Source organism: Mustelus asterias, chromosome 14, assembly GCF_964213995.1.
Source record: "Mustelus asterias chromosome 14, sMusAst1.hap1.1, whole genome shotgun sequence".
NCBI lineage: Eukaryota > Metazoa > Chordata > Chondrichthyes > Carcharhiniformes > Triakidae > Mustelus > Mustelus asterias.
Genome location: NC_135814.1, coordinates 90,670,304 through 90,689,727, shown reverse-complemented (window position 1 = coordinate 90,689,727; position 19,424 = coordinate 90,670,304). Strand labels below are relative to the sequence as shown.

Genomic DNA, 19,424 nt, shown 5'->3' with positions numbered 1-19,424 from the left:
TCTGACAGTGCAACACTCCCTCAGTACTGCACAGGGGTGTCAGCCTGGAGAGTGACTTGAACGCACAACCTTCTGATTCCGAGATGAGAGCATCGCTCACTGAGCCATGACTGACAGTAAATGAAGGAATGTGTGGTGAGGGAACAGTAAATTTCAGTTTTAGAAGGAAGACATGAGAGGAGATGAGGAGTCTAGGTTAAATCTTGTGGGTCAGGTACAGTAACATTTCCTCGAACACTGTCTCCTTCAAACACACCTAGGGCAGGTATAGCAGGTTAGAAGCAGAGTAGAGCTCCCTCTACTCTATCTAAACTCCAACCTCAGAAGTGCCCCCTTCAGGGTTACACTGTATCTTTTTTGAAGTTAGTTATATGTTACCTCTATGAGTGGTTTTCCCCGTTGCTGCCTATTTGGAGTGGCTCTATGGTGGCCTCTTCTGGGCATCTGATTTGAGATAGAGAAAATTCACTTCACTCATCACAGACAGAGGACACTTTAGTCTTGACCCTTTGGGTTGGATTTAAAATCCTGTCTATCTGTCACCATGGTGCCACAGTTTTTAACTACCTAAATGGAAGGCACTGTGATCGCCACAGATACTGGGGACCAGCAGAATTCAGCCTGCAAATTCCTCACGAGATTAAAGATCTATTTTGAGAGGAGCTAATAATAAATAGTCTTGTTTAAAAATAAAGAATGGTTGTGACTGTGTTGTGCCATGAGAACACTTCTCAGTCTGAGCCTAGCCTGACCCTGGTGACATGAACATGTTTAAATCTGCTCACTGCGGTGATGTTATTTGTTCTATTATTGAGAGAAGTTATTTTTAAAGAGGAGGTGTGGTGAGTTCAGCCCTGGCCTTTCACCTCTAGGACCAGAAACAAAGACAGCAGAACAGGTTGATAAGGCTGGTAAAAACGTGTTCAGGCTCTTGCGTTTATAACTAGAGGCACTGAGCCCAAAAACACAGACACAAAACCTCATCACTGGTTTGGCCTCAACTGGAGTATTGTTGTCTAATCCTCGGCACCACACTTTAAAAAAAGTGGAGCGGGTGTGGCGAATAGTTGCGAGGATTGATGTGTGACTTCAGTTTCACGGAGACTTTAGAGAAACTGGGGTTGTTCTCAGAGTAGAGAAGGCTAAGGAGAGATTTAATACAGATGTTCAAAATCACAAACTGTTTGATAGAGGAAACAAAGAGAAACTATTTCTACTGACCAAAGGGATTTAAAATACTATTTCAAGAGATCTGAGCATCTCTGGCAAGGCCATCATTTGTTGGCTGTCCTTAATTGGCCTTGGGAAGGGGTAGTGAGCCACCTTCTTGAACTGCTGCAGTCTATCTGGTGTAGGTACACCCACAGGGACGATAAGAAGGGCGTTCCAAGTTTTTGACCCAGCAATCAGAGGAGATAGATTGAAGATTGTTTACAAAAAAATCCCACAGAATCATAGACTGGTTAGAGTACAGGAGGAGGCCTTTCAGTCCATTAAATTAATGCCAACTCTCTGCAAGAGTAACTCAGCTAGTTCCACTTTCCTGCCATGACCCCTAAACCCTGCAAGTTTTCTTATCTTCAGATAATTATTCAATTTCCTTCTGAAAGCCACAGTTGAATCTGCCTCCACCACATTGCAGGCAGAGCATTACAGACTCCAACCACTCGCTGTGAAAAAAGCTTTTTCTTGTGCTGCCCCTTACAAGTGTCCTCTGATTCTCGACCCCTCCACCAATGGGAACAGTTTCTCTTTATCTATTCTCTCTAGATCCCTCTTGAGTCTGAACACCTCTAATAGCTAAATATTTGAAAAGGAGAAACTTGCAGGGTCAAAGGGAAAGAGCAGGAGGAGTGGGACACTTTGGAGAGCTAGCACACAGACGGTGGGCTGAATGGCCTCCTTTGTGCTGTAACATTCCATGATTTTAGCTTTCATGTGTCTGCTTTGTGGATAAATCTCCACTGATGTAGGGGCAGCCCCGTGGGAGTGAATAGAGGTCTGGAGGTGGGGAGTGTGAGTGGGGGGAGGTCTATATGTGTACGGGGTGGAGAAGTTTAAAGTTATGATGAACTGGAAGGTTGACTCTTCATATCCGATGCTTTCTCTTGCTGACTAATCATGTGCTCTTGCTAATATTTCAGCTTTGGCCTCTTGGAAATGTGTCAGGTTGTTACACTTTGATTTGATTTATTGTTGTCATATGTATTAGTATACAGTGAAAAGTATTGTGTTTTGCGCGTTAAAGAATACCATACATAGGAAAGGAAAGGAGAGAGTGCAAAATGTTGTGTTACAGTTATAGCTAGGGTGTAGAGAAAGATCAACTGAATGCAAGGTAGGTCCATTCAAAAGTCTGATGTCAGCAGGGAAGAAGCTGTTTTTGAGTCGGTTGGTACGTAATCTCAGACTTTTGTATCTTTTTCCCGACGGAAGGAGGTGGAAGAGAATATATTTGGGGTGCGGGCGGGAAGTTTAGATGGAGTCAATGGATGGGAGGCTGCTTTGCATGATGGATTGGGCTACATTCACGATCCTTTGTAGTTTCTTGCGGTCTTGGACAGAGCAGCAGCCATACCAACCTGTGATACAACCAGAAAAAATGCTTTCTGTGGTGCATTTATGGCAAGTCCCGGCATGGAATTGAACTGGGCCTCGATAGGATGGGGCTGAGCCAGGCTGGGTGCAGGGCTAAATCCAGTCACTGAGGCTGGGAGATAATTGATCTCACTGCACCATTCCATCCTGTGCCTCGATTGATCTTTATGGACTCCCCTTCTCTCCTGACAGGCAAATGGCTTTGACGAGCTGTCCTGTGGATCTGGGCCTGGTAGAGAGTCCAGTAGGGTTAGTACCTGCCTGATCATGTGTGTGTGCGTGTGTGTGAATTTTTACAATCTGAATTCTGTCTAAGATTTGGTAACTCGGTGTAGTTTGAACTGTGTGATACGGACTCTGTCCGAAATGTTTTGTTGTGTTTCTTCCACTTGCTGGTATCATACAGAGCTCCCGATACAGTGACTGCAGCTTGAAATCAGCAAGGCAGTGGCTCAGGAAGGAGACAGCGGTTTGTGTGTTTTCATTCTCCTGCCATATTCACTGTGTGGGGAACAGTTGGGTTCCTGTGTAAAATATCACCTGGTTCATATGAAAACCGCCTGCACTGTGCTGTTCCATCACTCCATCAACACGACCAACTCCATCCCCCCATCACCTCCATCACTCCATCATCCCATCACCTCCATCAACATTGCCAACTCCAACCCCCATCACCTCCATTATCCCATCAGTCCATCAACTCGACCAACTCTGTCACCTCCATCACCTCCATCACCTCTCACATCCCTCCCAAATCCTTTGCTCATGCTTTCCTTCCCTTCCTCCCCGCCCTCATATTCATTGATCCAATCTCCTTTACCCAATCTTCCTTCCCATCTCTCTCCTCCTTCACTCATCCACCACTTTCTCTCCCACTTTCCCAAGTCTTAGTGTGACTCTCTCTCTCTTTTCACCTTCTCCCAGGGAAGCTACTACTCCGACCTCCCTCTCTATGGCACTGGCCTTGGCTCCAAGTCCCATTCGGCATCCCAAAATGGAACTCGGGTCTGTTTCTCTCTTACCGACTCTTTGTTCTGTCCTGCTGTGTGCTCATGCACATGTGTGTCTATGTGTAATTAGGGTTTATGCGTGCCTCTGTGCACCTGTACCTGTGCATGTGTAGCAATGTGTGCCAGTGTTTGTAAGTGTGTGCATATTTGTGTATCTGCTTTTATCTATAGCTCTATCTGTCTGATTTTCTTTTCATTCGTCATCTGAGTCCAGATATTTTGACCAAGGAGTGCTAAAAGTGTGCATGTGTGCACATAGTGTAGATGTGTGTGTATAATGTGCATATACAGTATGTGTGCCTGTGTGTGTATAGTATGCATGTTTTATGTGTGCATGTGCGTGCATAGTGTATATAGTGTGCGTATAGTAATGAATTTGTGAATCTCCACTAACACATGCATATGGTGTGTACTCTAGAGGTGGCACGGTTAAATAATCTACTCTGTGAATGCTGAGTATTCCTTTTAGAAACGATGCTTGTGCCTCCTCCTGAATTTCTGACCTTCTCAGAGGTGCAGTTCCTGAGCTGGCACCTTGTCCACTATGCCCATTCTTCTGGGACCACAGCCAGATCTGGGACACCCAGTCAGCAGCTCTGGTGGTCATGGGTCTTTGATGAGCAGTCCCTTCTCCCTGGTAACAGCTGGAGGATTTGCTTCATAGGAGCAACGCAACTGAGAAGCTTCCTCTCCATGATACCCGGTGAGGTGGTGGTGTCTAAATCTCGCCCCAACCTCACCACCATTCCAAATGTTCCCATAAGTTTAAAAGTTTGGAATTTTCAGCCTCCCCCAGTCAGAGCTCTGGCGTGTATTATATTGACTCATTTTTGAAGCACAGAAACTTAGCAGAATTGACTCAGTGAAGGGTGTTGAGTGCCTGAGCCAATTTGATGGACCTTTCAAAGCAGTGTGAAAATAGGAATTGTGAGACCAAAAAGACCAAGATCCATAAATTTGCATTTTATCAGCTTGGTAGTTACATGAACCCAAGGGAGGATCACTGTGTTGCTTGCTGGGATCTGAGCTAGGGAAGACTCAAGGTTGGCCTTGAATCCCTGCTTGGTTTCATCTGTTGCCTCAAATGTAGGAACATATACTCTGCTAACAGTGGCATGCTGATTCCTTGGTAGGGTGAGCTGGGCAGCCACGATGTGTTGATTTATAACCGGGGGTGGTAGAGAGGGCATAAACTAAATAGTGGGTATAAGTAGAGAAGATAAGGCAAGAGAGCCAGGTAGCAATAAGGAAAATGATGATCAGAGCATGACAGGAAGGGACAAGAGTGTACAAATCTAAAAGTGCACCAACAGATAAGACTAGACAACATTAGCAAAAAGACAGAACTAATGACCTAGTATGTGAATGCATGCAGCATTTGTTACAAAACAGATGAATTAACAGCTGTTGTGGACAGGGGTGTCACTTTAAACTACCCGAATTTCCCTGTGCTCCACCTGTCTGTAAACAGGAAGATTTTTTACATTTTGATTTCACCCCTTATAATTGGTGGAGTATTTTTCCCACAGTTCTGAAAATAAAGATGTAGAATCAGTTTTAGTGGAGATTAGAAACTCGATCCGAAACCGGAAAATCCCACCCGAGGTCAACGGACCTTTCCATGGTCCGTCCCTTGCCTGCTATGATTCCCGTGGAGGAAGAAACTTCGCCCCAAGAAGTCACTGGTGCGAGCGGTTTATAACCGCACCATAGGGAAGTGTATACCAGAACAAATATTGGGGGTTTGTGAGAAAGCTATGGTGATAATCATGGTGATATTTATCTACATATAGATTGAATGAATCAAACTGGGAAAGGGAGCCTGGATGATGAGTTAATGCGAGTGTTTACAGGAGTTTCTCAGAACAGCATGCTCCAACCAGAAAGGAGGTTATACAAGATCTGATAATGTGCAATGAGAGAGGATTATTTAATGACCTCACAGTGAAGGCACCTCAAGGTTGCAGTGATCAAAATATGATTAAATTTACCATTCAGTTTGAAGGGGAGAGAAGTTGATCTAAGATGTGTTTTAAACTGAAGCAAGGATAATTATGAGGCCATGATGACCCAGCTGGCTGAAGTGAATTGAGAAGTTAAGGGAGAGGTCAGTAAAGATGTAGGGCCTGATTCTCCCAAAAAAATTCTAAGCTGAATTGGCAAGAAAAATTGTGTACTTCACGATTGTTTTTTCAGTGGGAGTTCAGACTCGAATCTCCCACATTCTGTGCAATGCAGAGGTCACCAGCATGAATATCACTAAAAGTTCAGAGGGTGGGGCCTATTCACGCCAGAGTCTGACAGTTCCCGAACTCTGCATGTGCATGGCCCCGAACTGTCAGCCTGTACTTGGCTGGCCGGCTCGATTGCTGGCCAGATCGGGACCCCTGCAGTGCTGTCCCTCCAGCCTCCCATCATGGCCTGATCGCGGTCCGGGCCAGCCCCGACCCTCCCCCCCGAGCACCGCAATCTCCAGCCCCTCTCCCCGCAGTGATGATTCCCCCCCATCACTGGCCTCCCTCCAGCCCTGACCAATCCTATCTGCAGAGTGGCAGCGGGACCCCCCACCGATCGCCCACAATAGGCCCCACCCACAATAGGCCTCGCGCCTAGGCCACACCCACTTGGACCTGCCTCCTACACCCCACCCCCAGCTGACCCCACCCCCAGCTGGCCCCACCCACTTGGCACTGCCCAATGCCCAGTGGGCAGTGCCAAGGTGCCCCCTAGGCAGGGGCACTTTGCCCCTTGAGCAGTGCCAGGGCACAGACTGGCACTGTCAGGGTGGCCATGCCCAGGGGGCACCACCCGCCCTGCTGCCTGACCCCCTAGGGGGCCCCGATTGACCCCCCTTTCACTCCGGCGGGGTCTTCCGCTAGTTCCTCGCGAATGGGGAGCTACTCTAAACCCCGCTGGAGTGAAATACTCCTGGCGGGGTAGAAAATGCGATCGGGCCCAGAGAATTCCATGCCGTGCCCGATAATGACATTTAAATAAGATTAAAAACCGATTTTAATCACTTACCTGTCTTCCCACTGGTTTCCAGCGTGGTCCCGACTGCGCCTGCTGTCTGGCTGTGGGAGACACGCATGCGCCGGGAATGCATGCGCGAATCCCGTGAAATGGCCGACACGCGCATCTCCCAATCTGACGCGCCAAAAAACATGCGTGTCGGGATGGGAGAATCGGGCCCACAGTGTCAGACAGTTAAAGGAGATCCTTCAAAATACCCAGAAAATGTACATTCCAGTGACAAAGAAAGACTCTAGGGGAGGACACACCGTCCGTGACTATCTAATGAAAATAAAGATAGTATTGAAAGAAAAACAGAAAAAAACACACAATTCCACAAAAATGAGTGGCAAGCCAGCAGATTGGACAGAATATAAAGAACAGCAAAGACTGCAAGATTAATAAAAAGGGAGATTAATAAACTAGCTAAAAATATAAAAACAGAGTTTCCTCCATGTATTTAAAAAGGAAAAGAGTAAGTAGAGTGAGCACTGGTCCCCTGGAGAGTGAGTCTGAGGAATTAAGAATGGAAAATAAGGAAATGGTGGATGCATTGAACAAATATTTTGTGTCTGTCTTCACTGCAAAGGACATAAATAACATCCCAGAAATAATTGTAAATCAGGAGATGAAAGGGAGGGGTAAATAACAACAGTTATAATCACCAAGGAAAGGGTGTTAAAAAATTATTCGAACTAAAAGCTGACAAGTCCCCAGGTCCTGATGGACTTCATCTTAGAGTCTTAAAAGAAGTAGCTGCTGAAATAGTAGATACGTTGATTTAAAATTTCAAAAATCACTAGATTCTGAAAAGGTCTCATCAGTTTTGAAAATAGCAAATGTGATTCTTCTATTCAAGAAAGAGGGAGCCAGAAAGCAGAAAACTACAAGCTTTAGCATCTGTCTTGGATAAATGCTGAAATCTATTATTAAGGAATTATAGTGGGTAACTTAGAAAATGTCAATGCAATCAGGTGGAGTCAACATGGTTTTGTGAAAGGCAAATCATGTTTAACTAATGTATTGAAAGTCTTTGAGGAAGTAACAACGTGGACAAAAGGGACCATGTGGATGCGCTGTACTTAGATTTTTAGTAATCATCTGACAAAGTGACACATCAAGGGTTAATGCACATAATAAGAGCTCATGGTGTAGGGGTGACATATTAGTAAGGTTAGAAGATTGGTTAGTGAACAGGAAGCAGAGAGTAGGCATACCTGGGTCATCTTTGGGTTGGCTGAATGTGACAAGCGTAGTGCCATAGGGATTAAAGCATGGGCCTCAACTATTTACGATTAATATCAAAGACTTGGATGAAGGGACTAAATGTATGATTGCTTAAATTTGCTGATGACACAAAGATAGGGAGGGACATAAGTTATGAAGAGGACATAGGAGCCAGCAAAGGGACAGAAGTATGTTAAGTGAGTGGGCAGAAATTTGACAAATGGAGTATAATATGGGAAATTGTGAATTGTCCAATTTGGCAGGAAGAATAGAAAAGCAGCATATTTATTAAACGGGGAGAGATTGCAGAACTCTGGGCTACAGAGGAATCTGGGCATCCTGGTATGTGAATCATAAAATGTTAGTATACGGGTACAGCAAGTAATTAGGATGGAATGTCATTTATTGCAAAACAAGTGGAATATAAACTGAATTTTTACTACAGTTGTACAAACCACTGGTGAGTCCATATCTGGAGTACTGTGTACAGTTTTTATTTAATAAAGGGTATGAGTGCTTTAGAAGTAGTTCAGAGAAGGTTCACATGACTGATACTCGGAAGCAGGCTTATCTTATGAGGAAACGTTGATAGGCTGGGCCTGTATCCATTGGAGTTTAGATAAATGAGATGATTTTATTTAAACATACAAGATTCAGAGGGGGCTTGACAGGATGGCTGTTGAAAGGACATTTCCCCTTATGGGAGAGACTAGAGCTGGAGGACACAGTTTAAAAATAAGGTGACTCCCATTTAAATGGAGATTAGAATAATTTTTGCTCTCTGATCATAGTGAGCCTTTAAAACTCTCTTCCCCAAAGAGCAGTGGAGGCAGAGTCATTGAATATTTTAAAGGTAGAAGTAGATAGATTCTTGACTAACAAGGAAGTCAAAGGTTATTGGGGGTAGACAGGATTGTGGAGTTGAGGCCACAATCAGATCGGCCATCATCTTACTGAATGGTGGAGGAGCTGAAATGCCTGCTCCTGCTCCCAATTTGTATGTTCAGATTCTCCCACAGTGGGAAGGTGCCAGGCAAGCACATTTTTTTATGGTGAAGCCCATCCCATGGAGGTTTCTTTTCAGGAAGGCCTTTCCAGAAAGAGGTACACCCGCTGCTCTGTTAGTTCAGTTGATCTTCTCTACATCGTGTCTCACCCAGGACACCAAAGTCAATGTCGAATTCCTGATGGCGGTGCTGTCCACAAGGGTGTTGATGTTCAAAGTCCCAAATTTCATTTTGATGAGTGGGATATGCCTGTGCGTGATTTCTTTTTGACCTGGGTGGTCATTCCACGGAAACCATCACCTGATGGCAAGAGAGTGGAGCCTTCGTCCATTGCAAAGGTGTTCCTGGAGAATTGAGGCCAGATTCAGTTATAAAACTGACTGGAAATGGCTGCCTTCGTGGAATCTTTGAGGCCTTTGATAATTAATTTTCTTGTGGCATTGCTTCTGTTGCCTCCATTCTTTCGGAACCAGGCTGGAGATGGAGATGATAGATTGAGTGAGGCAGTGATCAGTCCAGCAGTCATCAGTACCCTTCGTAACGCAGGTGATGTAGGCATCTTGCAGTTCCTTACTCAAACGATTATGTTGTCAAGTAGGTTTCAGTGGGTGTTGCTATAAGGTCAATGTAAATCTTTGTAATCTCATTGAAATGTTCAAAAAAATGAAGGGTTTGAAAGGGTAGATGCTGAGACATTGTTTCCCCCTGATTGGGGAATCTAGAAGAAGGGGCTCAGTTTCAGGATAAGGCAATGATCCTTTAGGACTGAGATAAAGAGAAATTTCTTCACTCAGGATTTGAATCTTTGGAATTCTCGAGTCCAGAGGGTTGTGGATACGCCATCGTTGAATATAATTTAAGGATTCACAGGGTGGATGTGGGAAGGATGTTTCCTCTTGTAGGAGAATCTAGAACTAGGGGTCACTAATTAAAAATAAGAGGTCACCCATTTAAAATTGAGATAAGTCAATTTTTTTTCTCTGAGGGTCATGAGTCTTTGGAACTCTCTTCCTGAAAAGGTGGTGGAAGCAGAGTCTTTGAATATGTTTAAGGCAGAGGTGAATAGATTCTTGATAAAAGCAAGCATAGGTTATCAGGGGTAGGCAGAATTCAGATTTGAGGCAACTATCAGGTCAGCCATGATCTTATTAAATGGCACAGCAGACTCAAGGGGCTGACTGACATAGTCCTGCTCTTTGTCCGTATGTTTGTATAAGACACCGAACACATTGAGAGACTTGCTCGGCAACACAAGCAGGCAAAGTCGAAGCATTGGAGAGTGCATAAACCTCCAACCAATTCATCTACCCATACCACTTGCCCCACATGTAGCAGAGTCCTCAGATGTCCTCAACAAAGAAGGACCAAGGGATTGATTGAGGGGAAAATACAATACAAAAGTAAGCTGCAGGGAACATAAAGGCAGGCACTAAGAGTTTCTATAGATACGTGAAGAGAAAGAGGTTGGTGAAGACAAATGTAGGTGGTCCCCTACAGACAGAAATGGGGGAATGTATAATAGGGGACAAAGAAATGGCTGAGCAACTGAATACATATTTTGGTTCTGTCTTCACAAAAGAGGACACAAGTCAGATACCAGAAATGTTGGAGAATGCAAAATTTAGTGAGAGGGAAGAACTGAGGATGATCAACATTCGTAGAGCAATAGCGCTGGGAAAGTTGATGGGACTGAAGGCAGATAAATCCCCAGGGCCTGATAATCTACATCCCAGAATACTTAAGGAAGTGGCTCTAGAAATAGTGGATGCATTAGTGGTCATCTTCCAGGATTCATTGGACTCTGGAACAGTCCCTGAAGATTGGAGGGTAGCTAATGTCACTCCAAGTTCAAAAAGGGAGGTAGAGAGAAAACAGGGAATTATAGATCAGTAAGCCTAACATCGGTACCGGGGAAAATTCTTGAATCTATTATCAAGGACTTAATAGTGGAGCATTTAGAAAGCAGTGACAGGATCAGACAGAGTCAGCATGGATTTATGAAGGGGAAATCATGCTTGACAAATCTGTGGAATTCTTCGAAGATATAACTACTAGAGTTGACAAGGGGGAGCCAGTCGATGTGGTATATTTGGACTTTCAGAAAGCGTTTGACAAAGTCCCACATAAGACATTATTGTGCAAGATTGAAGCACATGGGATTGGGGGAAGTGTATTGAGATGGATAGAAAACTGGTTGGCAGAGAGGAAACAAAGAGTAGGAATTAATGGGTCCTTTTCAAATTAGCAGGCAGTAACGAGTGAGGTGCCACAGGGATCAGTGCTGGGATCCCAGCTATTTACAATAAATATGAATGATTTGGATGAGGGAACAAAATGTAACATCTTAAAGTTTGCAGATGATACCATGTTGGGTGGGAGGGTGAACTGTGACGAGGATGCAGAGATCCTTCAGAATGATCTGGACAGGTTGGGTGAGTGGGCAAATCAATGGCAGATGCAGCATAATTTGGATAAATGTGAGGTTATTCACTTTGGAAGCAAAAACAAGAAGGCAGATTACTACCTGAATGGCTGTAAATTGGGAGAGGGGAGTGTGCAGCGGGACCTGGGTGTCCTTGTGCACTTGTCGCTGAAGGTAAACATGCAGGTGCAGCACACGTAAAGAAGGCAAATGTATGTTGGCCTTCATTGTGAGAGGTTTTGAGTACAGGAGCAAGGGATGTGTTGTTGCAATTATACAGGGCCTTGGTGAAGCCACATCTAGAATATTATGTGCAGTTTTGGTTTCCTTTTCTGAGGAAGGATGTTCTTGCTCTTGAGGGAGTGCAGCGAAGGTTTACCAGGCTGATTCCAGGGATGGCGGGACTGATATATGAGGAGAGATTGACTAGGTTAGGATTGTTTTCGCTGGAGCTCAGACGAATGAGGGGGGATCTCATAGAAACTTATAAAATTCTAACAGGACTAGACAGGGTAGATGCAGGGAGGATGGCGGGGGAGTCCAGAATCAGGGGTCACAGTCTGAGGGTTCGGGGTAGACCATTTAGAATGGAGGTGAGGAGACATTTCTTCACCCAAAGAGTGGTGAGCCTGTGGAGTTCATTACTACAGGAAGTAGTTGATGCCAAAACATTGAATGTTTGATACATTCAATATCTAGAGGTGGCTAGATACAGCACTTGGGGCAAATGGGACCAAAGGTTATGGGGAGAAAGCAGGATTAGGCTATTGAGTTGGACGATCAGCCATGATTATGATGAATGGCGGAGCAGGCTCGAAGGGCCGAATGGTCTCCTCCTGCTCCTATCTTCTATGTTTCTATGTGTTTTGCACTTATTAGCCATCTGAGAACCCATCGAACTGAAGCAACGCACCCTCAATCCTGAAGGACGGCCTAAGAAGAGTTGTATGATACAAGAATAATGGAGTTATTGAGTAATCATTGCAGTCAATTTGCATCAATTAGTCTACAACAGTGAAACCTCCCTGTGGTGGGAGCATAAGTATAACATCACCTGTTGCTCACCATATGCCACAAAAACCATAGAACAGAGCTCAAATTACCCACACACTTTATTCTAAAAGAAATAGAATTACATTTGCATTTGAATGACACAGCTGACACCCTGAGACAGACAGCTGCAGGATATATTGAGGTGTTTAAAGTGGAGAATGGTCCTGCCTTGATGATGACAGGCTGGGGAGCAGGAAGTGAATAGAGAGATTGCAAAGGCGAATTAAAATGAGGGAGCAAAACCCTTCAGGCTAATGACACACTCCTATCATTGATGGCAAGTGGATTTGTTTACATAAGAGCATGAATAGGCCATTCAGCCCATGAGCCTTATTCCATCAGTCAATTAAGATCATGATTGCTCTCTAACCGGATTTTCAACCTTAGCTCCTCAGCTCTTGATACCCATGTGCCACAGAAATTTAGTGATATCGGTCTTGAAAACACCAACTGTCCTCCAGCATGTGCAGCTTTTCTTTAGCGGAGAGTTCCAGGTTTCCACTGCCCTTCCTGTGAAAAGGTGCTTCCTGATTTCCCTCCTGAATGACTGCACTCTAATTTTAAGATTATTCCCCTTGTTTTGGACTCTCCATTATGGGAATTCGTTTCCCCATACTTATCCTATCCATCCTTTTAAGAGTTTAAATACCTTGATCAGATCATGCTTCAATCTTCTGTGCTCAAAGCAATTTTATGAAACCTCTTGTAGTTTAATCCTTTTCATCCTGGTATAATGCTGGTGAATCTGTGTTGCAAACCACCAAGAGTTGAGGTGTGATGTGCAGAGCTAAACACAGTATTCAGATAGGATCTGACCAAGATTCAATGCAACTGAAGCACACATTCATCCTTAAATATTCCAGTCGCCTCGAGAGAAATGCCCCGTTTGACTTTTTGATGCTTTTGCATTCGTTTACAGTTCCGAGCTTCTCACGATTTAGAAAAGATTCCAATTTATCTTTCTTGAATCCAAAGAGTTAATGACTCCTCACCCTTCGCGTGCTGAGCATTTTGTGTGTTCGTACACCTTTGTGGACCGACCTATTAACACTGTCTACCCACCCCTCCCCACCTCCCCCTTTGCCTTCACTTTCAGGGCTCTGCATGTACATTACTCAGCAGTGTCCTTGCCAGCTTGGTCTCCTGTGCTTATGCATTGGTGGTCTTTTATCTCACTGTTGTTTCATTCTTCCAGGTGTCTGCCTATGATGGGATTGGGAGCCGCCGGTACAGTACCTCCAGCTCTCATGCAGTAAGACCCAGTCATTCCCTCTCTCTTTTTCTCTCCCTGCCCTTCCTCTCCTCTCCCGTAGTCACTCACTGCCTCTTACTGGCTCCAGCTTTGTCACAATTCCCCACAGTGTCAGGATGTTTGTAAAGTCAGGCCAGTTACTCCAACAAGGCTTAAAGCCAGCAGAAAATGGTCTTGACTTGGAGTTTGTGCCATTGGTACGAGTGTTCTGGGTTCTCCTGAACACACCCACTGCCCCCCAACGAGTGTTATGCATGCAGGACGCTGACAAACAATCTATACTGAATAGTCACCAGTACAAAGGGACCAGCGGTGAGGTTTTGGTTTGCATCACTCCTATGTCTTCACCCCTCTCTATCTCTGTAACCTCCTCTCGCCAAACAACCCTCCGTGATTATGATACTAATCCAATTCTTATGCAGCACCTGAATTTTAATCACTCCATAGCTGATGGGTGTATCTTCAGCTGCCTGGACTCAAGTTCTGGAATTGTCTTCCTAAACCTCACTGCCCCTTCTTTAAAATACTCTTCAAACCTACTCAAAGCCACTGGTTACCTGCCCTAATAAGACACACTGTCAGATTTTGTTCAAAAACACACCTGTGAAGCACCTTGTAACATTTTACTCCATTAGAGCCACTGTGTATAATCGGGAATAAGGCTAGGACCTCGTTGTGGGGTCAAGCTGGGGTCGGGGTCAGGCCTGACTGCATGAGAACCCAGAATCTCTAAGTGTTGCCTCCAGATTTACCCTGATCGGATGGCAGCTCCTCGCGTAAAGTTCATTTGGCTTTCTGCCTGTGTATGGCCAGTCCCAAATCGAGACTCTAGGAAGAAGGAGCACATTTCTGCTGATGATGGCCAGAGAGAGTTGTGTTCCTGACACAGGGCTATCCCTCTGCATCAAACTATTGATGGTTTATTAACATTGCATGCTGTATGCCCAATGGCATATCATCAGCAAATGCAGAACTGCTGTTAGCTGCTCCTAAACATTACCGGTCTAAACCTCGTTTTCTCTCTCTTTCTCACTCTCTTTCTTTCTTCCTCACTCACCTAGCCCTCTGAACACAATTGCTTTCTTGGCTCCAGTTCCCGCACATCGTCCCGTGCGAGTTCAGCTCGTGCAAGTCCAGTGGTGAGCACGTTCTTACTTGCTCTGTACTGTTGTGATTTTTCACCTTTCTTGCTTATCATCTTCCCCTTCCTTCCTTCCCTCTCCCCTTCGCCCTTCCTCCCCCTCTCTTCACTCTCTTCCCCCTCCCCTCCACCCTCCTCCCACTCCTCTTTGCCCTTACTCCCCTTCCCCTATGCCCTCCTCTGGTATATTAACTATTCCATTGAGGTCTGTCACGGTACAAAACTGGGGTACAGTACTGGTGGATACAGGTCTGTCTCTGTATAACACTGGGGTACTGTACCGGTGGGTACAGGTCTGTCACTGTATAACACTGGGGTACAGTACTGGTGGATACAGGTCTGTCACTGTATAACACTGGAATACAGTACTGGTGAGTACAGGTCTGTCCCTGTATAACAATGAGGTATAGTACTGGTGGGTACAGGTCTGTCACTGTATAACACTGGGGTACAGTACTGGTGGGTACAGGTCTGTCACTGTATAACACTGGAATACAGTACTGGTGAGTACAGGTCTGTCCCTGTATAACAATGAGGTATAGTACTGGTGGGTACAGGTCTGTCACTGTATAACACTGGGGTACAGTACTGGTGGGTACATGTCTGTTACTGTATAACACTGGGGTACAGTACTGGTGGGTACAGGTCTGTTACTGTGTAACACTGGGGTACAGTACTGGTGGGTACAGGTCTGTTACTGTATAACACTGGGGTACAGTACTGGTGGGTACAGGTCTGTTACTGTATAACACTGGGGTACAGTACTGGTGGTGTTATAGTTCAGGTCAGAAACTCCAAAGTGCTTTATGGAGTCCGCCTGGATCATAAGTTTTGTACCTTGAATTTGGCGAGGATAAGCATGATACGTTTCACCTCAGGTATGATTCAAATGATCCACGAGGGAGCTTTTATCAAACAAAGTTTAGTTAAGAATATAGTTAACATGTATGGAAAGAAAATTAACAATTAACTTTTATCAGTTCCAAACAAAAACAAAACAACCACGATAACCCTTAACAAAGATATCTAAAATGTTCCAATTAAACAAAACCCAAACACAGAACGCTTCCACAAGTTTAACACAGCAAAGACTAATGCTCTTGTGATACTTGAGCCTTGCTTTCAGCTAACCAGCAGAATTTCTAAAACCAGGGAGAGAGAGAGACACTGTTTTCAGTCTGATGTCCACTCCTTTCTAAACTAAAAACTGCTGCCAGCCAAAACAGAAAATTAAACCTTGAATTCCCTAGGAAGGCAAAAAGCTATCCAGAACCCATGACCTTCCTCCTAACAATGCAGGGTCATGAAACAACCCAGAATAAAAATAAAGAAACCCCATTTAAACCACTGAAAGGGCAATAAAAGGACTTCTATAGACAGCCCGGCAATACAGAGAACATGATTTTTTTTTTAATTCTTAAATATACACCAATGTCACAGTGGGTACAGGTCTATTACTGCAAAACACTGGGGTACAGTACTGATGGGTACTGGTCTGTCTCTGTATAACACTGGGATATAGTACTGGTGGGGATGGGTCTGTCTCTGTATAACACTGGGCTACAATACTGGTGGATACAGGTCTGTCTCTGTATAACACTGGGGTTTAGTACTGCTGAGTATGAGTCTGTCACTGTATTACTGGGGTACATTACTGGTGGATACAAGTCTGTCATGGTATAGTACTGGGGTACAGTACTGATGGATACAGGTCTGTCATTGTATAAAACTGGGGACAGTACTGGTGGATACAGGTCTGTCTCTGTATAACACTGGGGTAAGGTACTGGTGGGTACAGGGCTATCACTGTATAACACTGGGATACAGTACTGGTGGGTATAGGTTTGTCTCTGTATAACACTGGGGTACAGTACTGGTGGGTACAGGTTTGTCTCTGTATAACACTGGGGTAAAGTACTGGTGGATACAGGTCTGTCACTGTATAACACTGGGGTACAGTACTGGTGGGTACAGGTCTGTCACTGTATAACACTGGGGTACAGTACCGGTGGGTACAGGTCTGTCACTGTATAACGCTGGGGCACAGTACTAGTGGATACAGGTCTGACACAGTATAACACGGGTACAGTACTGGTGGGTACAAGTCTGTCTCTGTATAACACTGGGGTACAGTACTGGTGGATACAGGTCTGTCATTGTATAAAACTGGGGACAGTACTCGTGGATACAGGTCTGTCTCTGTATAGCACTGGGGTACAGTACTGGTGGATACAGGTCTGTCATTGTATAAAACTGGGGACACTAATGGTGGATACAGATCTATCTCTGTATAACACTGGGGTACAGTACTGGTGGATACAGGTCTGTCATTGTATAAAACTGGGGACAGTACTGGTGGATACAGGTCTGTCATTGTATAAAACTGGGGACAGTACTCGTGGATACAGGTCTGTCTCTGTATAGCACTGGGGTACAGTACTGGTGGATACAGGTCTGTCATTGTATAAAACTGGGGACACTAATGGTGGATACAGATCTATCTCTGTATAACACTGGGGTACAGTACTGGTGGATACAGGTCTGTCATTGTATAAAACTGGGGACAGTACTGGTGGATACAGGTCTGTCTCTGTATAACACTGGGGTAAGGTACTGGTGGGTACAGGTCTATCACTGTATAACACTGGGATACAGTACTGGTGGGTATAGGTCTATCACTATATAACACTGGGGTACAGTACTGGTGGGTATAGGTCTATCACTATATAACACTGGGATACAGTACTGGTGGGTATAGGTCTATCACTATATAACACTGGGGTACAGTACTGGTGGGTATAGGTCTATCACTGTATAACACTGGGATACAGTACTGGTGGGTATAGGTCTATCACTATATAACACTGGGGTACAGTACTGGTGGGTACAGGTCTGTCACTGTATAATATTGGGGTACAGTACTGGGAGGTACAGGTCTGTCACTGTATAACATGAGTACAGCATTGATGGGTAAATGTCTATCACTGTATAACACTGGGGTACAGTACTGGTGGATACAGGTCTGACACTGGTGGTGGGAGTAATTTGGATTAAGGTTTAACAGTATTGCATAACATATTCATGAAGGCCCCGCCTTCTCAACCTGCTCCTTGCCTGAGGTGTGGTGACCCTCAGATTAAATCACCACCAGCTCTTCCCCAAAGGGGACAGCAGCCTATGGCGACCTGGGATTATGACGACTTTATTGCTTAACAGTAAATTATTTTGGATAAGGTGTGGTTTGCTTTTTGTATTTTCAGAATAATTTGTTAATTAGCCATTGAGTAATATTTGCAATGTTCTGTGCTTGTCAGCGTCACATTGCTGAATATGGTTTCCTGGGTAGTCATTGACACTGACACTGGTTACTCACCCGGATGACTCATTCTAACTGGCTGATAACCTGCACTGGCAACTGACCTTCACTGGATACAGTTCCATCAGCACTAGTCCTCACTGGATATATTTCGATGGGCACCAACCTTCACTGGATTTGGGTACTGGGCTACAATACTGGTGATACAGGACCATCAGTTTGGTGTAGGACTGGTGAGGGCAGCTCTGTCATTGTATAACACTAGACTACAGTATTGGTGAGTCCAGGTTTGTCACTGTATAAAACTAGGGTTCAGTACTGGTCCGTACCAGTCTGTCACTGTATAACCGTGGGGTGCAGTACATGTGGGTACAGGTACATGAATGTATAACACTTGGGTTGTTGGGCAGGAGACGTCCACTCATGCTTGGTGTGTGAGGGAGACATGGTGGTTCTGACACTAAACCCTCTCCTTTTCGCTTCCTCTCCTGTAGGTGGAAGAAAGGGTGGAGAAGGATTTTACAGAGAAGGTGAGGAACTTGCTACAAGTAATTGAATAAAGATTACTGCCCTTGTCCATCTAGCACACTTCACAGTTCAACTGGAGCTCCAGGAACCACTCACCTATTATCTGGAGTTTCCACATGGTTGAGCTGGGATTCAGAAGGTGCTCAGTGACACACTCACACTTTAGGCAGCTGAATGACAATTAGCCCCATGTCTGATAGTTCCGGGCTCTTATGGGGTTCTGTAATCTGGGGCACTTCTCAAAGCTGAGCCCTACTGGTAGGGATAGCTTGACACAGCCTCCCTGTTTTATTATTTTTCTTTTTTGTCTATTCAGTGCTCATCAAAGTGAGGGAGCATTTTCTACTTCAGACTACCAGTGACATGGGTTAAGCACAGTATCATTTAATATTCCCAGGTCAGATACAACATGGATCAGATACAGAATAAAACTCCCTCTACTCTGTCCCATTAAACATTCTTAGAGAAGCTACAATATGTATTAGACACAGTATAAAAAGCTCCCTGTAAACTTTCCAATCAAACACTCCATGGGTAGGTGCAACAAGGGTTAGATACAGAGGAAAACTCTCTGTATATTGTCCCATTAAACACTCCCAGGAGAGGTCCAAGATGAATTAGATACAGAATAAAGCACCCTCCAAATAGTCCCATTCTTTTGGCGGCACAGTGGTTAGCACTGCTGCCTCACAGTGGGTTCGATTCCGAGCCCGGGTCACTGTCTGTGGGGAGTTTACACATTTTCCCCGTGTCTGCGTGGGTTTCCTCCGGGTGCTTTGGTTTCCTCCCACAGTCCGAAAGACATGTAGGTACATTGGCCATGCTCAATTCTCCCTCAGTGTACCCAAACAGGCACCG

General features: G+C 44.7%; 1 protein-coding gene across 1 annotated transcript in view; it reads left to right on the top strand.

Moving 5' to 3' along the window:
• LOC144503420 (uncharacterized) overlaps window positions 1-19,424 on the top strand; it is a 74,094-nt gene that overhangs the window by 11,737 nt on the left and 42,933 nt on the right. Inside the window, exons 3-7 of the mRNA XM_078227729.1 lie at window positions 2,839-2,847; window positions 3,523-3,603; window positions 13,525-13,581; window positions 14,643-14,720; window positions 18,533-18,568. Of these exons, the coding sequence (XP_078083855.1) occupies window positions 2,839-2,847; window positions 3,523-3,603; window positions 13,525-13,581; window positions 14,643-14,720; window positions 18,533-18,568 (261 nt within the window). The remainder of the gene's footprint in view (window positions 1-2,838; window positions 2,848-3,522; window positions 3,604-13,524; window positions 13,582-14,642; window positions 14,721-18,532; window positions 18,569-19,424) is intronic.